Consider the following 22,429-nt stretch of genomic DNA (forward strand, 5'->3'; position numbering starts at 1 on the left):
CCATCTTTATGCAAATCTAATCTCCAAGCCAGGTGTGGTAATACCCACCTGTAATTCCAGTGGCTCAGGAGGCTTGAGTTAGGAGAATCACAAATTTTTTTTTAATATTTATTTTTTAGTTTTTGATGGACACAACATCTTTGTATGTGGTGTTGAGGATTGAACCCAGCACCTCTCATGTGTTAGGCGAGCATTCTACCACTGAGCCACAACCCCAGCCCCCCCAGGGGACTCTTGAACCACATCCCAGTCCTTGTTTTAATGTTTTTTATTTTGAAACAGGGTCTCACTAAGTTTTTTATGGCCTTATTAAATTGCTAAGGCTGCCCTCAAACTTGAAATCCTCCTGCCTCAGCTTCTTAAGTTGCTGGCATTACAAGCATGCACCATCAGACCTGGATCTTTACCCATTTTCAAATCAGGTGTATGTGTATTTTTATTCTTCAGTTGTAATATATTCTTTATATATTCTTGATAGAGGCCCTTATCCAATAGGATTTGTGATATTTTCTCCCATTCTATGAGGTGTTTCTTTTAACTCTCAAATCTTTTGAAGCATAAAAGTTTTAATTTTGACTGGAGTCAGGTTTATTCTTTTCTCTTCCTTTTTTTTTTTTGGTTGTTGTATTTTTGGGGTTTCATATATATGAAACTATTACCTACCTAATTCATGGTCAGGATGATTTACTCCTACATTTTCTTGTAGGAGTTTTATGGTTTTTAGTTCTTGTACTTTTTAGGTATTACCCCGTTTTGATTTAATGTTTTTGATACTAGGGATTGAGCACAGGGGTGCTTTACCACTGAGCTATATCCCTAGTCCTTTTCAGTTTTTACTTTGAGACAGGATCTCACTAAATTGCTGAGTGTCTTGCTAGGTTGCTGAGGCTGACCTCCAACATGAAATCCTTCTGCCTCAGTCTCCCAAGCCTCTGGAATTACAAGTGTACACTACCACACCCAAATTGAGTTAAATTGTAATGTGATGTTAGGTAGTAGTTTAACTTTATTCTTCTACAAGTGGCTATCCAATTGTACCATTTTTTGAAAAGACCATTTTTTCCTCCATCAAATTATCTTGGCACTATTGATGAAAATTAGTTGACCTTAGGACCCTCAGTTTTGTTTTGTTGTTCTATATGAGTATGTTTATTCCAATATGCTTATTCCAACAATATTGTAATATTGTTTAGAAACAGTATGAGTTCTCCAAATTCATTCTTTTTAAAGATTGCTATGATATATTCTGAGTTCTTTAAAAACATGAAAATTGGGATTTGATAAAGATTGCATTGAATCTGTAGATCAACTTGGGGATTGTTGTCATCTTAATGATGCTTTTTTCGCATTATAATAAATTAGATGCCATCTGGGGCCAGGGTTGTGGCTCAAGTGATAGAGCACTTGCCTAGTATGCGTGAGGCACTGGGTTCTAAGCACCACATAAAAATAATATAGATATTGTGTCCACCTAAAACTAAAAAATAAGTATTAAAAAAAATTAGATGCCATCTGTACCCTCGACTAACTTATAGTTTTGAAGAATAATGTCAAGAACTCGTCCACATACTCTAGTAATTCTTCACAAGAACTACTGGTACTTTTTTCACTGCTACTGATTTTTACTAACAACAGCATTTATTGGATTTTTGCTTTGTGGTAGTCTACTAATCTTCATTTTGTTTGTCATCTCATTTAACCATCCAAAAATTATTTCAGCAATAAGAAATTAGCCATATAAAAAAGAGTATGATTAATACTCTAAAGGAGGTAAAGGAAAGAATAGCTCTTCTGGCTTTTATCTTTTTCTTTTCTCTGACTTTTATCTTAATTAGGGTTTGATTAGAAAGCTTTGAAAAGTTGCATTCTGAAGAAGTGTTTGGTATCTGCAACATTTTAAAAACCAAATAAATTTTGTTGGTAGTAGTCACTGAAATATGTATTTATGTGGAACTGACTTGCTCATATTTGTAGTTAGAAAACAGTGGGAAACTTACAAAATATCAGAGAAGATGGTAAAGATGATGATGGTCCAAGGCCATCTTAGTTGAGGTCCTTGAATAGAGTAGAAGAAGGATGGGAAAGGACTTGAATTGTTTAGACAAAAAGTAGAGGAAGCTTTCATTTGATGACTTTAATCTTCAAGTGGTTAAGTTGAAGATAATGTTGTTTTCAGAATGAATTAAAGGGGCCTGGGGGAATAGCTCAGTTGGTAGAATGTTCAATCCCAAGCACCACAAAAAAAAAAAAGACCAGAAAGTATTAAAGGTTGGAGGATGAAGTTGGGATCCAGAGAAAAATAGAGAAGGTTAAAATAAATATGATTTTTAAAAATATGATATTATTAAAAACAAGTAAAAAATTTCAGGCAGTAGGGTGAAGGACCAGATGAGTCTTAAGTTCCATGAATTGATAATGGAAACTATTCTAGAACGACTTCTTTTCTCCAGCAAGTATGTAGTAACTTGAGAGAAAAATGGAATAATCAAATGGTGGGATTTTCCCAAAATTGTTATTTGGTAACTTTCTAGCTAGACAAGATATTACAATGGCATTATTAAAATGATGAGCCACAGAGGAAGGGAAGGAAGACAGCAGTCGCCCAAATATGAGAAATGGCTTGAGGGATTAATATTGACCTGAACAGATCAATGTGGTCGTAAGTTGTAAATTGAAGAAGGTATATAAGTGTGTGCATCTAAGGTCCTGAACAGCTTCAAATTGAGATCTTGTCATCATTTGGATTTCTTTTGTAAATACTGTGGTTTGAGTGTCTCTGGGTCTTGAAGACAGAATAGAAATAAATGCCTTTAGAGATAAGATTTAGGTAACTCTAAGGCAGGATAATGAGTTAAAAAGACCCAGGTGCCTTGGTGAATAGCAGCTTCAAGGATGAAGAGAGGTGGAGTACTTACGTTTCATACTTAAGAGGAGGGGATGTTGATAAATGTGGTGAAATGATAATTTGTAATCCATAATGGAGGAATCCATATATTTTCAAAAATTAAAGTTAACATTTTGATAAGGGAAATAACATTTTGAAAAATGTTTTCACAAGTTCATTACCTTTCCTAAGCTCAATCTTGTGTAGTAAATGTACTGGCCCAGATGACAGGAAATAAGAATATTTATGTATATTGGGAGGAAGCTGTTGTCTCTCACTTGTGTATGTAATCTTTAAAGGGTATAAGTTTTGTCTGATTTATTTTTGTAGTCTAAACCCTGAACAATGCCAGGCACATATGCACTAAATACATATTTATTGAATGATCAGAGACTCAATAAATGAATTGCAAAAATTATTAAATGAGAAAGGTGCCCTTCTGTTGGAACTGAAAGCTAAACAGAATTATAGCTCATACAAATTTGAATTGATGTCTATAATGCCCTGATATTCTCTGAAATAGTTTAGGATCAGAATAGGGCAATTAGCAAGTTTTTAAAAAGGAGAGGGTATTTTGATGTAGTCTAGTCTCTTATTACCTTAATAGTTCATTTTACTAGTCCTCTCTCCCCGTTTTTTTTCCTACCTTCAAAGTTATGTGGTGAGATAACATATCAGGTTGCTGCTGTAATCTTTGCTGAAACGAAATTTCTTTTTCATTCTCCTTTGTCTTTGGTACTTTTCCTTAAATTTCATACTGTATAGCATGCCATATATATACTCTCCACACTCTGGTCTCTTATCATTTTTCTAGTCTTATTGTTTTCCTATTTGTTTAAATTCTACAAACACATTGATCCCTTGTTCTGTTCCACATACTATGTGGTGTTCTGCTTTACCAGTGTATAGTTTTTCCTCTGTGTCATCTCCCTACCTTGTTATAGAATATCTTTTGCACACAGGTCTCTCCTCCCTGTATATATCCTCCTTCCAAGTGACAACCTTTCTAGGCAGCCCCCCCCCCATTAATTTTCACCCTTTATCTGGAGTGTTCTCTGTTTATTTCTCATATATAATACTTAAAAGTAAAATTACCACTACCTTAAATAATAACTGTGGACATACAGCATTCAATTTATTCCATCTCTTTACTTTAAATATCATCTCTTCCTTTAGAATTTGATACCTTATGTAGACAGTTGTCCTTATAGCCTAGCCTTAGTTAAATGAAAACTTTGAGGATATACAATTGCAGCAGCCCCAGAATTTCTTGATTATGGAATATAAGTCACATTTTCAAATACAGTTCTTATTCTATAAGCAGTGTTTGGTGGGAAAAGAGGTAATCAGAGATCCATGGAGTGTTTAATCCAAGCTATTTAGGAGGCTGATACACGGCAATCACAAGTTCAAGGCCTATAACCCTGACTCAGAATTTAAGAAATGAAAAGGAATGGGGGTGTAGTTCGGTGGTAAAGCATACCTGGGTTCAGTTCCCAGTATGGCAAATAAATAAATAATAAACACATATATAAATAGAAAAAAGTAAAGTATTTTCAGTAAGAAGGAGGCTGTTACACATCTTCTAAGCCTATTTAAGAGATTTTTGTGCTAACAATGAGATCTGTTTGTATACCTCCATCTTGTATTTTGACAGTCCCTCTTAATCCTTTAATGTCTTTTTCTGTTCTTTTTTTTATATTTTTTATCTCTACATGGACACAATATCTTTATTTTTGTTTATTTATTTTTATGTGGTAGTGAGGATCAAACCCAGTGCCTCACATGTGTGAGGCAAGCGCTCTGCCACTGAGCCACAACCCTAGCCCATCTTTTTCTGTTCCTAAAGTGAGAGAGTATGTGAATGAGTGTGAGTGTGTATGAGAGAGAAAGCGAATGAGATTTTTATATACCTATAACTTTCTAGAAAATAAAATTTAATGGAAATGGAGATAGCTGTTCTTGAGTAGTATAGCTATTCTTAAGTAGTACAATATTTTATATTATACTAGACTTGTGGTCTGGAAGGTAAATTATTATTTGACCAGAAAATAGGAAAATTCTGTACTTTTTAAATTAACATTCATGGACCATCTAGACATCACATATATAGGTCAGGTTTCTCAGTGTAATGTGGTAATGTCTACAAGTTTATCCATTTAAAAGTGAAAGTATTCATTTACAGTATTCTCAGTACTTACTTTGTATATTGTAACTTAAAATCCTTTTAGCTAGATTATAAGGTTTTAATCAAAGACTAAAATTTCATATTTTCTTTTGTTTATGTCAGGCAAAGTCCAGATTCAATGTGAGTCTACTTTATTTTATAGGCCTATGAAGAATACATCAGCAAGCTAGCTGCCCTCCAACAAAGAGAACAACAGTTATTGGAATCCCTGGGGAATGGAACTGATTTTTCTGTTTCTAGCTCTGCATCAATGGACACCGTTACATCTTCTTCCTCTTCTAGCCTTTCAGTGCTACCTTCATCTCTTTCAGTTTTTCAAAACCCCACAGATGTGTCACGGAGCAACCCCAAGTCACCACAAAAACCTATCGTTAGAGTCTTCCTGCCCAATAAACAGAGGACAGTGGTGAGTCATTTTCTTTATCATTTTCTTTGTCTTTTTCAGACAGACTAGTTGTTAAAAATTAATATGTTATCACTTTATATTCAGAGATTATGCAAATAGAAACATTTGTTTCAAACAAGAATGGAAAAAGCGTAATTATTTGGTGCCAAAGTCTATATTCCTTAACAGGGACAAATGATATTGTCAGATTTGACATTTAAACCTGTCTACCAAACTTGAAAACACTTAAGTCTAAGGACCAGTTCTGATTCTAACAATCATAATTTCAAGACTTGAGCTTGTTCATTGTCTGTCAGGTAAGATTGTTTCTCCTTGAGATATCTCTGTTTTGTGATACTATCAAATGTTGAGTTTTCAGTGTCCTTGATAATTTCCTCTTATCTGTATAACTTTGTATTATTTATTATTAGTATCATCATTGGAACTATATACCTTATAAGTAACATTTAAAGCAATGAAATCTGCAGAATTATTATGAGACCTGTAATCCTCAAGTGCAGCAAATATTGTCAGTAAATATAATAATAATGTATGTACAAACATCACTACATTTTTAATTCATTTGGTTGACTTTTACCACCAATTTTAAAAATTTCCAATCAGCTGAAGTCAAGATAGTTTTTCTTTTTCAGAAATTAAAAGTACAACTGGTATTTTCCTGTGTTGTTCTTTTTTTTTTTTTTTACTTTAAAAAAATGTTGTAAGGCATTATGCCTCATAATTTAGGAATTTCTGCACTTGAGATCAAACTAAAAATTAACAGAGTTTTCAGCAACCAGCCTATAGATTTTGAGCTTACCTAAGAAATACAGCTTTCCAAAGGAGTTATTATCAGGGAGGCATTCATGTATACTGAATTTTCTGTCCTTTCTTCCACAAACAGAGAAGAGTGGGTTGTCATAAAATGACTTTAGACTATTCATTGTGCAGATTTACTACTCAACTTATATAAAAAAAAATTAGTTCTCCTACTCTAGTATTTAGAAAGAAATTGAAATTGTTTACACAATTAGATGGAGAATTTCTTATAAGTATCTTTTCACAGATGCCCCCTTAAAAAGGGGAATATGGGGCTGGGGTTGTGGCTCAGTGGTAGAGCACTTGCCTATTATATGTGAGGTACTGGATTCAGTTCTCAGCACTCCATATAAATAGATAAAATAAAGGTCCATGGACAACTAAAAAATGTTTTTTAAAAAAGGGAATATAAAGTGGGAGGAGGCAGGGGATTAGCAAGGATGGGTGGAATGTGATAGATATCATTATCCAAAGTACATGTATGAAAACACAAATTGGTGTCAACATACTTTATATACAACCAGAGATATGAAAAATTGTGCTGTATATGTGTAATAAGAATTGTAATGCATTCCACTATCATTTTTTTAAATATCAGTAAAAAAAAAACTGAAAAAAAGGAATATAAAATGAAATTATATGTGAACTATCTGTGAATAGAAATTCTGTTGTCTTTGAAGCAGTCTGTGTTATTACACAACAATTTATGACAAGCCATCCTATCTCAAATAGATCTTAAATTAATTCTTTATTTTCTGTACTCATGAGCAGAAAGTGGAAAATATATTCTTGAGTTCCAAGCTTTCCCCTTTTCCTCACTATAGTATTCTTCATCAAAGCCTGATAAACTTAGTAATTGTGTGAGTTTGTAGATGCAAACTATATAAAATTGGAGTTGTTAAAGATTCCCTTTCAAATTTCTCAGACTAAATGATTAAGGTAAGGTAGCCTCTTCATATTTTATGAGGAAATCTTAGAGAATCCTTAAATTTAAAAATACTACCACTAAAACTTATGGTTTCCTCTTTTTTAAAAAAGCAATAAATACAACTGAAACTCTTCAAAAATGTAAAATGATAATAAATGAAGAACTGCTAGGTAATTGACTAGACTTAACCTTTATAATCCTAGCTAGCCTTAGAATAAATAAGTTACTGGTTCTTATCCATGATACTTAGACCTTAACTTTCATATTCCATCCTCAGAGAAACTACACGTCATGAACTTTAAGAAAGTTTTTGAATAGTCAGTAAATGGATCTGTGCTGTTACACTCATTTAGGGACATGATTTTATCATTTAGGGACATGATTTTATCATTCTCCCTTGGCCCTTTTCTTAACTCCAACTAAATCTTCTCCCTTTTTCCTCTCAATTCTTAATTAATATCAAAAATTACTATTTGAGCATTTACCATATTCCAAGTTTTGTGCTAAGGTCTTTCATCTATTGTCTTAATCAGGATAATTCACATTTTAAGTAAAATTGTGTATAGTGGTCAACAACAAATCCTCAGTCAAAATACATACCTCTATCTTTCTTAACTCAGAAACAGTTAAGGCAGCAGAACCAATTAGCAGTAAATGGAATCAAGTACCAAAATAGGGTTATTTTTTAAAAAAGGATTAAGGTTTGTAGTCCAAGATTGCAAACATAGCATTTGCCTATTTTTTTCTATCCAAAAATTCCATTTAAATGACAGTAAGGATATGTAAAAAAGAATAAATAAATAAAATTAACAAAACAGGATAGAATGCTGTTAGAGGACTAGACAGTTTTAGGAATTCTTGAAAGATTGAAAATATATGACTGGATGAATGAATAAGCCAACATAAAAAAACAAACTAACTACTAGTAGCTGGATCCATGAAGAAGCCAAATTCTGTAAATCATAAAGCTTAGTCAACAATTACCAAGAAGAGGATTTGCTGTTGGGCAGTTATTAGAATAGTAATTAATTCAAAGTTTCCTAGTAGTAGGACAAAATCATGTCTTTGGAATCAGGCAGGTAATTTAAATATGAATATGTTGAAAGTGTGTGTTAGTTATGAGCCCTGTAGAAAACGAAAGTGAACTAGATCCAGCTGAAAACATTGAAGTTCTGAATTTTGAAAAGAATAATTTTTTTAAAGGTACTGATCAGATATTTTGAGACCTCTGTTGAGTTCCTAGCATAGCCCTGCGCTGCACATAGCCATAGAACAGGGAAGGCTGCCTCATGGAGTTATTCAGGAAGGAGGCCCCATCAGTTCCTTTTTCAGTATATAGGCAGCAAATGGTTTATAACAATTACTGCTGATTAAACTCTGAAATTGTTTTCTAAACAAAATTAAATTTCTGCCTGGAGACTTTTGTACGTGTGCTAGAATGAGAAAGATGAGCGGAACTGAATATCATATGCCTATGAACCTCAGAGAAATCCAGTGAGGAAAAGAGTAAAGGCTAATACACTCAGGAATTAAAGAATACTCTGTTTCCAGCTGAAGTGTTCAGGTTTCCAGACTTTCCCTCACCCATGTACCCTTCAGTAGTATCTGTGTATAATAGGAAAAAACAAACTGCTTTTTCCTACTCCACTCTGAGCATAATAACATTTCTGTGACCAGATGTGTTAGGTGTTTTCCTCCCACTAAGCAATTCCTAAATTCTCTGTAGATGTCAACTTGGGTGCCTTACAATTTTTGGAAAAAAAAAATTATTGAAACATAATTTGTACATTTCTGTGGGATGCATTATGTGGCAATTCTATACATATTCAGTGTGTAATAATCAAATCAGGGTAACAAGCATTTCCATCTCTTTCAAGCATTAATCACTTTTGTGTGTGGGGAATTTTGTACTGAAGAGTTTTGAAATATATAAGGTTGTTTTATCTTACAGTTACCCTACCATGCTAAAGAAGAACCAGAATTAATTGCTCCATTCTCTGTTTAGGTGCTTCTAATTGAACTTGTTTCCATCCTGCCCCATTTCCCTGGTCCTTCTCGTCTCAAGTGGGATTCTTTAAAATTCACTCAATTCTGACACCTGGAGTTATCAGAGGCCTTACAAGTTAAAGGCTCAGTCCCACAAGGATGCCCCACTTCAGCCAAGTGAAGTGGCATACACCTGTAATCCCAGCAACACAGGAGACAGAGGAGGTTAGCAAGCTTAAGTCCAGTTTCTGCACCTTAGTGAGACCCTGTCTCAAAAATAAAGGCTGAGGATGTAGTCCAGTGATAAAACACCTCTGGCTCAATCCCCTGTCATCAACCCCCATCCCCAAATGCCCCCACTAAAGATGCCAATGCAAGTTCCATTTTGTGACCTGTATTTCTTTTTTCTTTTTTTTGATTTGAAAATTCAGCTTTATTTACGAAAGTTCTCCTATCAACAAAGATGCCATTCTACCCCTTCAAAATAACTGATAATTTTCACAAAAACTATTTACATAGTTTTAACCTTTCTATATATTTATTATATATATTATATATATTATCTATATATTTATTATGGGACGAACAAACAACCTCTCTGAGATGATCCAAGACATAAATGAAAAATAAAAAACAACATAATAGCATGAATGCTCTATTGACAGAATAAAGAATTAAGAATAATATATTTTAATATATGCAGATATTGGTTTGGTCTCATTATTTGGGCCAATTAATAATAAATGCATAAAAAAACTTAGAACCATAATCATCAGGTGACCAACTTACAACATTAGAATTTTCCCTGAAATCAAAGAATATTGTCCTTTATAGTATATTTAAATTTGAATGCTTAATATCTAAGGCAATACATACCAAATAGTTAATCAAACAGTTCAAAATAAAATTATCTAAATTACTTTTTTGTTTTAATTTTTTTAGTTGTCAATGGACCTTTATTTTATTTACTTATATGCGGCGCTGAGAATCAAACCTAGAGCCTCACACCTGCTAGGCAAGTGCTCTGCCTCTGAGCCACAATCCCATCCCCTTATCCAAATTACTTATTTACCATTTATGTGTAATAAATACTTTTAAAATCCTTTAATCTAGAGGGATAATCACTCTCACATCACATCTAAGTCACAAGGAACTTCAAAACTTTGGGAAAAAAATCATCTCTGAGAAGTGAGAATTTAAAAAAATATATTTAAACAAACAACCCAGAAATAACAGTCCTGTATCCTTTTAACAATCTTTTCCATAGCACAAACTCTTATTAATACCCAGTAATTAAGTATATTTCAATCCTGGAGCTACTACCACTGGTGATCTTGTCTTTCTGTAATGAAACTTCAAGAACAACATTTTAAAAAATTAGATAAATAGAAATTCTGGCTTCATTGTCAACTTTACATTTTTGTCAAGTGCAAATTCAGCCTGCTAAGAAATAAATCTTCTAGTGATGACTGAAGTAATAACTTTCACTGGCATCTCCTTTACCCCCATTGATCTCACTCAAATACTCAAAGCAATATGACAGCAACTGATTTTACTATTATCAATGGCATTCACATCACAGTTCTTACACATCAAATAAATTTCATTAGCTGAGATTTAATTCCTGACTCCTCTCCGAATTCACCAATTCCCTGTTCTGTTCCCCGGCTAGTGTTGTTAAGGAAGCTCTCCTCATGCAGTATGGTGATGGAGTTGATGCACAGCAGGGCTGCCTTCAGTAGTGTACACAGAGTAAAGACCATGGTCGCCTGGAGCCTTTCCAAAGCCCAACTGATCCCTCTCCCACCACACAGTGGACATAGCGGATGTGGGACCACCACAACCTCCACTGGGTCCTGTATTTCTGATCTACTGGCTATACATTGAGGGTTCCCACAATTCCCTTCTCAGGTTTGAATATTTACTAGAGCAATTTACAGAATTCAGTGAAACATTTACTGGTTTACTAAAAAGGATATTAGCAAGGATAATCCTAATGTTGTACTAACTGGGTTCAGTGGCACATGCTGTAATCTCAGCTACACAGGAAGCCAACGCAAGAGAGTAACCGGTCCAAGTGCAGCCTGGACAACATAGTGAGACCCTGTCTCAAAATAAGAAATAAAAAGAGATAAGGGTATAGCCTAGTGATAAGTGTATCTAGGATTCAATCCCCTGGACCACAACAAATAACAAAAAGCAAATAGTCTTCCTGTACAGAGAGTGCTTTAAAATTGGGAAAAAGAAAAGACCACAACCTTGCAGAAAAGATATAGATAGCAAAAGATATAAATAGGCAATTTATAGAAATTTAAATACAGATGAACAATAATGTATATGAAAATTGTTGAGATCTTCTCAGTTGTGTGAGAAATGAAAATTAAAGGTACAAAGAGATCATTTTATCTTTCTAGCAAAAGTTAAATTTTTATTGGTAGGGGTGCAGAGAGAGAATTCATTACACTGTAGGTGGAAATGTGCAGGATTACAGATTATTGGAAAGCACTTTGATAATCTCTCAAAATTCACAAGTACTTTGTCTCCCAAGCCAGTACGCTCATTATCAGGAATTTAGTCCACAGAAATAAAAGCACCAATATATATAAGGACATCTATATAAGGATGTTTATTAAGTCATTGTTCATAATAATAAAAGAATACAGATAATTAAAAATAGAAATGCCCATTGATAGGGAAATGATTATATACATTATGGTTTATCCATATTCTTTAGTACACTGAAAGCCTCCCAAAAGAGTAAACTAAAACAATAGTTGTACTTGAAGGTTTTGCTGAGAAATAGTACTGAATGGAAAAAATTAAAGTGTAGGAAATTATCATACCTATTTGGATTTTAGGAAATTCCTGATGTGTGACCCTTGTGTGTAAATTTTTATATGTCCAGGAATCTCTCTCACACCTAGAGATGCTGAATGAAAATACATGTATTTAAATGTATAACTGAGCTTACTTGAAAAAAGCCTATCGTGAGTGAAAATAGAGGAAACTGAAAAACCAGAGAAATATGTGACTTATGTTTTACAGTATCATTGAAGCCTGGCCCTCAGGCTAAATCTAACCCACCACCTATTCTTGGATAGCCTATAAATAAAAATGGACTTTATGTTCTTAAATGCTTGGGGAGAAAAAATTCAAAAGAAGAATAATATTTCATAATACATGAAATTCAAATGTCAGTGTCTAAATGTATTATCAGAATATAATATTTCTACCTTCTTTAAATATCATCTTATGGCTGCTTTTGTGCTATATATAGCTGCAGTGTTGAGAAGGTATATACCATTAATGTGACCTCCAAAACTGGTTCTTTTGGGAAGAAGTCTGCTGGCCTCTGCTTTAATGGTCTTGAGTGAAGTCAGTGTCACTCTCTCAGACAAAGGGATATTTCGGTGTGAAGGGCCACAAGACCAGGCCTTGGATTGTTGTCATAAACAATTATAGTTGGAACTCAAATTTTCACATAAATCTGAGCCTTTGAAGGGCATTACCTTCAGTTAAAGGATGAAATCTTCTCAACAGCATATATAAATGAAACTTATCTTTTTGATGATTCTAAATAAAGATGAAAGTTTTCAGCCTGGTGTGGTGGCACACACCTGTAATCCCAGCGACTCGGGAGGCTGGGGCAGTAGGATTATGAGTTCAAAGCCAGCCTCAGCAATTTAGTGAGTTCCTAAGCAACTCAGTGAGACCCTATCTCTAAATTAAACAATACAAAAAAGGGCTGAGAATGTGGCTCAGTGGTTGAACGCCCCTGGACTCACTCCCCAGTACCAAAAAAAAGACAAAAGTTTTCTCTGTGATTTGTTAACTGTGGACCTGCTCTTATCATAGTATGAGCTACACATTATATTAACTACATTGTTCAGGAAAGTCAGTGTAACAGCTGGTCCTGGAGTGATAGAAACACTGAGGCACTGGGCAGAAGCAATGCAAAGCCTCCCTTGGAAATCACAGAGATAAAACCCTTCTGAAGAGCTTCAGATCCCAAGTTATAAAACATACAAAGAAACAATCTACTATCAGTACATTAGAAGACTTAAGAACAACATAGACTCCTAAGAAGAAACCAAATAGAGAATGTAGGTAGTCTTGAAATTTAAAACTCAGAGTTAATTTCTTCTTTGAGGTATTCTGGCTAGGTATGAATAAGCTTCTGAACCTTCCATTTTATAATTATGAAGCACAGCATATTGAGGAAAACTTTAAGTGCCATTAGGAACAAATAGATCAACTCTGGATATCTTGTAAAACAATAGGTCTGGACTCTTTGATGACAATACCGTGGATGATTAAAAGATTGGGGGTTATTTCTCACTAAACAAGGCTAAGGAAACATAACCAAATATAGTGCATTATCCTGTTTGAGGATTAGGATGAGAAGGAACTTTAGAAGCATTCTTGAAACAGGAAACTTTGAGTACTAATTAAATATTAAGTGTTATTATGGAATTAATTTTAAGTGTAATAATGGTGATATAATTTGGTAGGAGAATGTATTGATTGATTGGTTAGTTGATTAATTGATTGTAGTGTGATAGTACTGGATTGAGCCCAGAGGTACTCTGCCACTGAGCTACATTCCCAACACTTTGTTTTTGAAGATAGGGTCTGCTTAGTTGTAGAGGTTGGCATCATACTTAGTATCCTCCTGCCTCAGACTCCTGAATCACTGAGGTTACAGATGTGTGCCACCACACCTAGTTGAATATCCTTATCCTTAAATAGATGGTTAAGTATTTAGGGGTAAAATGTCATGATGACTTTCACCTTTGCCTACTTATTTGAGATGTAACTTATACTCATCTCAAGCATACTGTTCAATGATTTTTTAACATATGTAACTGCCTTATAAATTGATATGTAAAGCATTTCTGTTGCTTGAAAGGGTTCTTGCATGCCCCTCAAATTTAATACTCACACTCAAGATTCCGACTTTTATCTCAATCAGTTATTTTGGAACTTACTTCCACACACTGATGGATAAATTTTAATTTAGTAAAAATTAAAAACTTACAGTCTTCAAGAGACAATGTTAAAAGAATAAAAAGACAAACTACAGATAGATAATATTTGCAGTGTTTATAAAGGGCAGGTATCTATAATATTAAGGAACTCTGAAAACTCAAAAATAAGAAAACAAATCAGCCATTTAAATAACAGACAAAACATAAGAACAGGGCTGTGGTTGTGGCTCAGTGGTAGAGCGCTTGCCTAGCAAGATGAGGCACTGGGTTCGATCCTCAGCATCACATAAAAATGAGTAAAATAAAGATATAGTGTCCATCTACAGCTAAAAAAAAATTAAAAGAAAAACTTTTAAAAAATATATGAACAGACCCTTTACCAAAGAATTATATAAATGATACATAAATACATGAGAAGATGTCATTAGAGGAATGCACATTTAAGAGACAAGATAAAATACCTCCTAAAATGGTAGAAGAATGACCATATCAAATATTGGTGAGGAACTATAAGGAGGAACTAGAATTTCCATATGCTGCTGGTGGGAATAAATAATGGGTAGACCATTTGGGGAAAGAATTTGGAGGTTTTATTTAATGCATTTCCTTTCAAAATTCCAACAGTGTTTTTTGCAGAAATATGCAAATCCATCTTAAATTTTATATAGGATCTCAAGGGGACCCCAAATAGCGAAAACAGTCTTGAGTGAGGCCCTGGTTTTTACTCAATACTACAAAAAAATCTTCCAAAACAGTCTTGAAAAAGAAAAACAACAATGGGCTGGGATTGTGGCTCAGCAGTAGAGCGCTCACCTCGCCCTGGGTTCGATCCTCAGCACCACGTAAAAATAAATAAGTGAAATAAAGATAATGTGTCCAACTCCAACTAAAAAATAAATATTTAAAATTAAAAAAAAAAGAACAAAGTTGGAGGCCTTGCACTTCCTGAATTCAAAATTTTTACAAAACTACAGCAATCAAAACAATGCCATACTGGCAGATAGCATATATACGTAGAGAGCCCAGAAATAAATCCTCACATATATGGTTAGATCATCTTTGACAAGGATACCAGGACCACTCCATGGGAAAAATAGAGTGTCTCTTCATCAAATAATGTTGGAAAACTGAATATCTACATGCAAAATTATAATGAGATATGGGAATCTTGCTTTAACCACATACAAAAGTTAACTTTAAATGGATTGAATACATTTAAGAGCTAAAACTGTAAAACTTTTAGAAGAAAATGTAGGAGAAAAACTTCGTGGTGTTGGATTTGGTAATGATTTTGTCTGTCGCACCAAAAGCACAGGTAACACTAGTGAAAATGGACAATTTGGACTATATCAAAATTTAAAACATCAGGGCTGGAGATGCTGCTCAGTGGTAGAGCTCTTACCTATCATGTGCGAGGCCCTGAATTTAATCCCCAGTAACTTCAGTCATCAGCGGTTTGAGTTAACAGTGAAAATGCAACCTGGAGTTGCAAAATGCTTGCATATCATGTGTCTGGTAAGGGGTTAATATCTAGAATATAGGGGCTGGAGTTGTGGCTCAGTGGCAGAGTATTTACCTCGCCACATGTAAGGCACTGGGTTCGATCCTTAGCACCACATTAAAAGAATTAAATAAACAGAGTAAAGATATTGTGTCTGTGTATAACTAAAAAAAATTATTTAAAAAATGTAGAATGTATATGTCAATAACAAAAAAAAGTTAAAAATTGGCAGAGAACTTGAATGGATGTTTATTCAAAGAAGATATACAAATGACAAGAAACATGAAAAGGTACTCAACCTTGCCAATCACTAAGAACATTAGGATCATTAGGAAACTACAAATCAAAACCATAATGAGATACCAGTCCACACCCATTAAGATAGCTACTATCAAATTAACAAAATCACAGGTTTGGTAAAGATTTGGAGAAATGGGACCCCTTGTACATTATTGGTGGAAATAGAAAATGATACAGCTGCTATTGACTATAGTTGTAGAAGTTCTCCAAAAAATTAAAAATAGAATTATCACACGATTCAGCAGGTCTACTTCAAGTTATAAAACCAAAAAAAATGAAAACGAGTCTTGAAGAGATATTTGTATATCTATGTTATAGCAGCAGCAATATTCACAATAGCCACAAGAGGAAAGTACCCCAAGTGTCCATTGATGGATGAATATATTTTTTTTAAAGTGTGATTTATATACAATGAAATACTATTTGGCCTTAAAAATGAAGGATATTCTGATGAATGTTACCACATGGATAAACCTTTGGCATTATTCTAAATTAAATGAGCCAATCCCAAAATGAATAAATCCTATATAATCTACTTTTATGACATACCTAGAGCATTCAGATTCATGGAGACAGAAAGTAGAATGGTGGTTACCAAAGACTGGAAGGAGGAGCAATGAGGATTGTTAAATGGGTATAAAATATCATTTTACAATGTGGCAAGAGTTCTGGAGGCACTACATTGTGAATATACTTAATACTACTCAACTGAATGCTTAAAAGTAGTTAAGATGATAGACTTATACATTATGTGTATATTTTATCACAACTTAAAAAAATAAAACAGTAAGGTAGTTATGTGGAAACTTAAATATACCCGGCCATTTTCTTTTAGGTGTTTACCCAATAAAAAAGAAAGCATATGCTCATACAGAGATTTTTACACAAATTATCTTAGTTGCTTTATTTATAATAACCCCAAATCTAGATGAACCATCAGGTGAATGGTTAAATTTTGGTACAGCCATAAAGTGAAATACTGCTCAGTAGAAAGATATGAATTGATATATATAACAGATGACTCTCAAGATAATTATGCTAATTGAAAGAAGCCAGACAAAAACTAGTACAAACTCTATAATTTCATTTATATAAAATTCTAGAAAATGCAAATTGTGACAGAATAGCACATCAAGATTTATTTGGGCATGGTATTAGGACAGGAGGGAGTCATTGCACAGAAGCACAAGAAAACTCAGAAAATGATGGATATATTCATTATCTTAAAAATAATGATGGTTGCATGGATGTATACACAATAAACTACACAAAATTATGTACTATATACATCATTGTGTTTGTTCTGTGTCAGTTATACTTTTTTTAATTAAAAACCTTAAAGCTGATGATGTTATGTAAGTATATATATATATAAAATATTTTAAGGGGAAAAGAATCATTAAGGGTGAGAAAAGTCATGCTTAAACTAATTTAAAAAAAAACAGAATTCTAAACATTGTATTTGAACAGTGTACTTGTAGATCATACTAAATTCTCTATTTGACATGATTACTATTCCATTCAAATAGATTATAGGCTTCCTGAGGACAGGAAAACCATCCCTTATGGTCATTTTTAAAGCAATTTAATTCCAATGAAGAAACAATGCTAGCACCCAAATTCATGAGCAGAGATCAAGTTTTTTCAGCATCTGGTCGTATCCTGAACATCACTTATTTCTGATTGCCCAGCATTCATTCCATCTCATTGTAACAATTTCATGGTATTTCTTGGAACCGTATCTTCCTATCCATATGATTTGGATAGTGTGACCCAGACTTGGGCTTCAGGAAGGGTATACATGTAATTCAGACCTTATCAATTAACAAAATCCATGTCCTTGATCACAGCTATTGGTTCAGGAATAGTTGTGTGGCTCAAGTTGGTCCATTGTTAACCCTAGGAGTTTGACTGAATTGTGAAGAAGTTTTCTTTACTGAGGTGGCTTTAGCTTTGTAGAATGAAAAACTCAAACCAACAAGGCCTATCATGCTGCATGAGCCACTCTGAGAATGAAACCAGTGCAGAGGAAAACAGAGCCAGAAGATGGATAGACTTGAGTCCTGATGACAGCATTTGTGCCCCTGGATCCACCTGTGTGTGAAACTAGAATACCCCCTGGACTTTGCAGTTATGTGAACCAATAAATACCTTTTTTTTTTAGGTTGTTGATGGACATTTTTATTTGTTTATTTATTTATGGTGCTGAGAATTGAACTCAGTGCCTCACACATGCCAGGCCCTATACTGAGCCACAACCCCAGCCCTAAATACCCTTTTTTGCTTATATAAAAAAAAAGAAAGAAAGAAAGAAAAGGAAAAAAGAAAGAAACTTGTAGGATACAGTTGAAGCAACGTTTAAAGGAAAATTTATATTGATAAAAAGCCTTATTTGTTGCAAAATAAAATTTAAAACCAATGAAGTAACTGTTAAGTTAGGGGGGGAAAGCAAAAATAAATAAATTCAAAACAAAATGATGGGGCTGTGGCTGTGGCTCAGTGGTAGAGCACTTGCCTAGCATGTGTGAGGCACTGGGTTCCATCCTCAGCACCACATAAAAGTAAACAAATAAGATAAAGGTCTCAGCATCTAAAAAAAAATTTTTTTAAATGACAATAAATAGCAAAATAAAGGTTGAGTATTTAAAAAGACTGATAAATCTGGCAAAAAGGAACAAGAATAAAGATAGAAATAATGTAAGTGATCATAAAGGTACCATAATAATCATATAGTATAGATTTTTAAAAATTGAGTCCAATGAACAAAAAAATTAGGAAAATAAATAATTAATGATTTATTGAACACGAATGTGTTTCTGAGATGAATTTAAAAAGGAATCGAAAATTTGGCTAGGTCTTGTAGGAGATGAAAAATCTCTTCTGCCCTCTTAGTTTGTGCAACTGGAGCCTTAGAAATTAAACTTACGAAAAAAACATTAACAAGAAAAAAGACAAGCTTTACTTGATATTCATATTTTTATGTGTATACAAGGTCTTCATATACAATAAATGAAGATCCAATAAGTGCATATGCCTGATTATATACTGGATCAAGAAAAAATGAAATCTGGAGCTATGAAAAGGCAAAGGACTTTCTAGGGGCTGTAAGTACAGGAAGATTAATTTATAGTGGAAACTAATGGGAGGTAAAGATTATTTTAGTAACATTTGTTTTCACATTCCTCTCAATGTTGTGTCTTAATGTTCCTCATGACAACGAAACTTTGGATTCTTCCAGGAGCAGAAATTTGTTAGCTTTCTCAGAACTTGCTTCTTAAATCAGATAAAGAAAACTCTGGCAAAGCTTTTTTCAGTATCTGTTGTTTCTCAGTTGTCTGTAGTTAAAACAATTCTATACTAAAGTGACTTATTTTGAAATGGCATATTCTGACCCTGTTCAGCCTATGATCACGTTAAAAAGTGTCTATATTTATGCCTCTACAGGCAAATTCTACAAAACATTTAAGGAATGCAGGATGCTAGTCATATACAAATTTTAATGTTTAATTAAAAAAAAAAATACATTTCCCAATTCAGTTTATGGAGCCTGCATATATTGGTTCTAAAACCAGGCAAGATTATTTGATGAAGGAAAAATAAAGGTTAGTCTTACTTGTGAAAGTATTTGCAAAAATCTTTTAATAAAATATTGCCCAATAGTCCAGCATTGTATGTCATTTAGAAGAGTAATTCTTCTAAATTAATTAAATAAATTAATTCTAAATTAATAATGGTTTTTAACAATCTTCAAGGTTCCCATTAACAGACTAAAGGGAAAATATTGCACGAAACATCTCTAGATAGAATAAGCAAAAGACAGTTAACACCCTTTTGTAATTAGAAAAAAATTGGAATAAAAGAGCTTTCTTATTGATAAGATTATCGTGTCAAAAAAATGTCTAAAAAGCGTCCTACTTAATGATACAATCTCATTAAATTCAGAAACAGGCAAGACAAATGTCTATTTCTGCCATTTTTGTTCAACATGAAATTGGATTTCCTGGTCACTGAAGATCAAATCAATGATATAAAAAAATAAGGATAATACAGAAACAAAACTCATTATTTGCAAATAATGTGTCTATGTAGAAAATTTATTAACAAATTATTAAATAAGAAAACAGCACTTAATGCATGTAATTCTGTTTAAAAATGGTACCATAGACAATTTTAACAGAACAAGAGAAACACTTTTTATTTCATGCTTAATACCCTTCTTTAACAATTTTAACAGATACAATAATATGTGGGAAGCTTTGTGAAGAAAATGTGTACAATTTTATTGAAATATATTTTAAAAGAATAAAAGAACAAGTTACTTTATTTCTGATTATTTCCCTATTATATTTCTCTCCACATTAGTCTATAAATTCTGTGCAGATCCATTAAAAATCTAAATAGGGGCTGGGGTTGTAGCTCAGTGGCAGAGCGCTTGCCTAGCATGTGTGAGGCACTGGGTTCTATTCTCAGCACTACGTATCAATCAATAAAAAAAATAAAGGTCCATTGACAACTAAAAAAATTTAAAAAAAAATTTTTTTTAATTCTAAATGGTCTTATCCATCTTCCCTGCCTTATCTGACAAGCTAATTCTCTAATATTTATATGGAAGAGCAAAAGACTACCCTCTAGAGACCTTTTCAAGGGATGACCTGTTTTAGTGAGAAGTATTTGCTTAGAGTTCAGTTTTTTGATCTATCTTTTTATCCTGTTAAAATTCAAGTACAGGGGCTGGGGTTGTGGTTCAGTGGTAGAGCGCTCGCCTCGCATGTGAGAAACACTGGGTTCGATCCTCAACACCACATAAAAATAAATAAACAAAATAAAGATATTGTGTCAATGTATAACTAAAAAAATATTTTAAAAAATTCAAGTACAGTTAAAATTTCTTTATTAAAAGTTGTAGTGGTTATTTCACAGTGGTGGTTTTAAATTCTTTATTTTCAAAATTTGTGGCAAATATCAGAAGTATAATTTTAAGAAGTAATTCACAGATTTTATGAATTTTTATTCATCGTATTAAAAATAACATTTTTTTCTGAAAATAAAAGCATATAAACCTGGTGTCTTATCTCATAAATAAAAACAGTGGTTAAAAAGAATAAACATTATCATTATTATCTAAAGTACAAGTATGAAGACATGAATTGGTGTGAGTATACTATGTATACAACCAGAGATATGAAAAATTGAACTCTATATATGTAGTAAGAATTGTAATGCATTTTCCTGTTATATATAAATAAATAAGAATAAACATTGAGTTATCTTTGAATCATGTATAAAAAACTGTTCATTGTGGTTGTCTCAGGGTTGGGAATACTGTCTGGAACAAGAGAAACTAACTTTTTACTTTATACTTAATACCCTTCTTTCACATAATGCAAAACTGTACTTTATGGTAGTTTAGGGTAATGCACAAATAAAGATACACTATATATCTTTGTATATTAACTGTGTATACTAAATAGCTGTATGAATATGTATATATGTATATATATTGCAATATCTGATAGTTATTTCTTTCTTGATGAATAATTGGGTAATGCTGCAATATGTTTAAATATAAATCCTGAAACTGAGAATATTTTTATAGATTAAATACCTAGAAATAATTATTTGGTCATATAATATTCACACTTCGAACTTTGTAATACCTTAAAATCAGAAAAGCAGAGTGCTTTTGTTTTTGGTACTGGGAATTGAACCCAACACTTTACCAATGAGCCACATCTTTTTATTTTATATTGACACAGGGTCTCACTAAGTTACTTAGAGCCTCGATTTGCTGAGCCTGGCCTCGACCTTGCAATCCTCCTGTCATCTCAGCCTCCTGGGTTGCTGGGATTGTAGGCAGGAGCCACGCATGACTCCTAGCTCAGAAAAATTTTTCTCAACAGTCTAAAGAAAAGGTGTGAGTTCTATAAGAACCTATGTCACAGTAAGATAAAGAGAAATGAAGAAAACAAGAATAAAACTGAATGCAGAAGGGGCCAAAAGGGAAATATTAAAGACAGGAAATCCAATATAATTTAAACTATTAGTCCTGAGATACATATCTTTTTCTCTGTGTGTTTATGTGCAAAACATAATAATAAAAAAATTAAAGTGTTAGATTTGCCCAGTTACCCCAGACAGTGACTTGTCCTAAGTCTTCCTTCTTGAGTTTATAATTCAAAAGACAGAATTTCCTTTTTTTTAAAGATACATTTAGATACTTCAAATAGCATACATTTCACCCATTTAACAATGGTTTTTGTATACTCATACGTAAGAGTAATACAACCATCACCTACTTTATATATATATATATATATATATGCAACCATTTACCTACTTTCTTTTTATATATATAATATATAAAATAATATATAATATATAAAATAATGTAGGTAAGTGGTTGCCTATATATATATATATATATATATATATATATATATAAAATTATAT

At 33.1% G+C, this 22,429-nt stretch overlaps 2 protein-coding genes across 12 annotated transcripts in view; one reads left to right on the forward strand and one right to left on the reverse strand.

Annotated features, from left to right (window-relative positions):
* Positions 1-22,429, forward strand: part of Braf (B-Raf proto-oncogene, serine/threonine kinase) — a 111,451-nt gene that overhangs the window by 11,980 nt on the left and 77,042 nt on the right. For 9 of the 11 annotated variants that reach the window (XR_007341834.1, XM_048786818.1, XM_048786819.1 and 6 more), the window contains exon 2: positions 5,215-5,478. Coding sequence is in view for 8 of the 11 variants with exons in the window: in XM_048786818.1 (XP_048642775.1) it covers positions 5,215-5,478 (264 nt within the window). In the remaining 3 variants the exon portion in view is untranslated. Of the gene's footprint in view, positions 1-5,214; positions 5,479-5,646; positions 5,775-22,429 lie in introns of all 11 variants that reach the window. The other 2 variants (XM_048786825.1, XM_048786824.1) reach the window with 2 other exon arrangements.
* Positions 8,605-10,963, reverse strand: Ier3ip1 (immediate early response 3 interacting protein 1). The gene is given in 2 exon segments (XM_048786654.1): positions 8,605-8,637; positions 10,717-10,963. Coding segments are annotated over 2 exon segments (270 nt in total). The 5' UTR covers positions 10,954-10,963.

This window comes from Marmota marmota, unplaced genomic scaffold (assembly GCF_001458135.2).
Source record: "Marmota marmota marmota unplaced genomic scaffold, marMar, whole genome shotgun sequence".
NCBI classification, from domain to species: Eukaryota; Metazoa; Chordata; class Mammalia; order Rodentia; family Sciuridae; genus Marmota; species Marmota marmota.